At 51.5% G+C, this 1,279-nt stretch overlaps 1 protein-coding gene across 1 annotated transcript; it reads left to right on the forward strand.

Moving 5' to 3' along the window:
- Positions 1 to 675: 675 nt before the first annotated feature.
- On the forward strand, positions 676 to 1,131 carry Pmar_PMAR011292 (hypothetical protein; the record flags this gene model as incomplete). Its single annotated transcript, XM_002776604.1, has 1 exon — positions 676 to 1,131. A coding segment is annotated over one exon (456 nt), but the record flags the coding sequence as incomplete, so codon positions are not given.
- Between the last annotated feature and the right edge of the window lie 148 nt (positions 1,132 to 1,279).

Below are 1,279 nucleotides of genomic sequence, written 5' to 3' on the forward strand. Positions count from 1 at the left end.
CTGGTGTGCGGCGAAGATGAGCTCGATGTTAGTGAGGCGACGATATCCTCAGTGATGAAGATGGTTGAGTCAGTCTTCATTCAGAGCCTCGACCTGATACTCTTTCCTTCATTGTGCACCAACCGAGGGGAAACGAGAATGAGACCTCTGTGGAAGCTGACAAGACTACTTCTGACGATCTTGCTTCCATCACGAACATGCGTACTGCTGCTCAATGAGTCCCCGATTATCTGGTGACTCGAGGTATAACGGCAAGAGCTCTGTCAACACGTTCAGCGATTTATGGGTGTGGATATTGTCATTTCGGCATATAAGTGAGTGTCCTATCGCTGCCCAAGGGGAAGGATCTCGGTTCTTCTACCAAGGGGCCGTATGCGGATCCTGATTCATCAATCTGAGTCCATGATTCAACTCATGCTCTGATCCTGATTCATGATTCAAGTCACACCTTGATTCGAGAGAACTCATTCAGATTCTTAGCTTAGAAGAAAGAGTCGAGATTTCTGAGTATTGATTAGACAGAGCTCCATTGCTGCTGTAATGTTTCCCTATTTCATGTCATTCGTCCGATAACTCTATGTTGTGCGCCCATCGCACGCTGCTATGTGTATGCGTGCACAGTTGCGCTGCGTACAAACCGTTCATTGAGTTGGTTAAATCGTCTTTTCCTACTTAATGTCTGCTCACGAGTCGAGTCATCAGTCACAGGAGGGAGACGGATCCCAATCATTGGCTCCGATACCGGGACTCCTCCTGCACCTCTTCGAGGCTGATGGCCCGTCAATCGACACCGCTGTGAAAGACCTGACTGTGGCGATGGCCGATATCCCGGCCGAGGAGCGAGAATTAGCCTACATGGCTTTCGTTAACGACTACTTCTCGGATGATCCAGAGCCGGTCAAGGAGGCCTACCATTCGCTCTTCGTGCTATCCCAGGCTACAACAAGGTCTGGTACCGTCAACATACGGAGGGAGCTCATAGTGAGCTATCACTCCCCTTTCTGCGCGGTCGAGCATACGCTCATGAAGGCAGGTCGCACGCTCAAGGCTCGCCTGGACTACGAATACATCTCCGCTGTCGAAATCGCCGCCCAAACCACCCAAGAGAGAGTACCTACTCTCGATCCTACCGTGAGGGGCAGGGAGTCGATCCAAGGCACACCCCAGCTGCAGTTTCACAGGATCCCGGAGCGGGTCCGAAATGTTCCATCGGCTCCTCCGAACATCGGTTTCGCTACTCCTCCTCTGGGTAGAGGTCCAAGGATCCAACACCAACTCT

The sequence above is a fragment of the Perkinsus marinus genome, assembly GCF_000006405.1.
Source record: "Perkinsus marinus ATCC 50983 genomic scaffold scf_1104296953166, whole genome shotgun sequence".
In the NCBI taxonomy this organism is placed as follows: Eukaryota; Perkinsozoa; order Perkinsida; family Perkinsidae; genus Perkinsus; species Perkinsus marinus.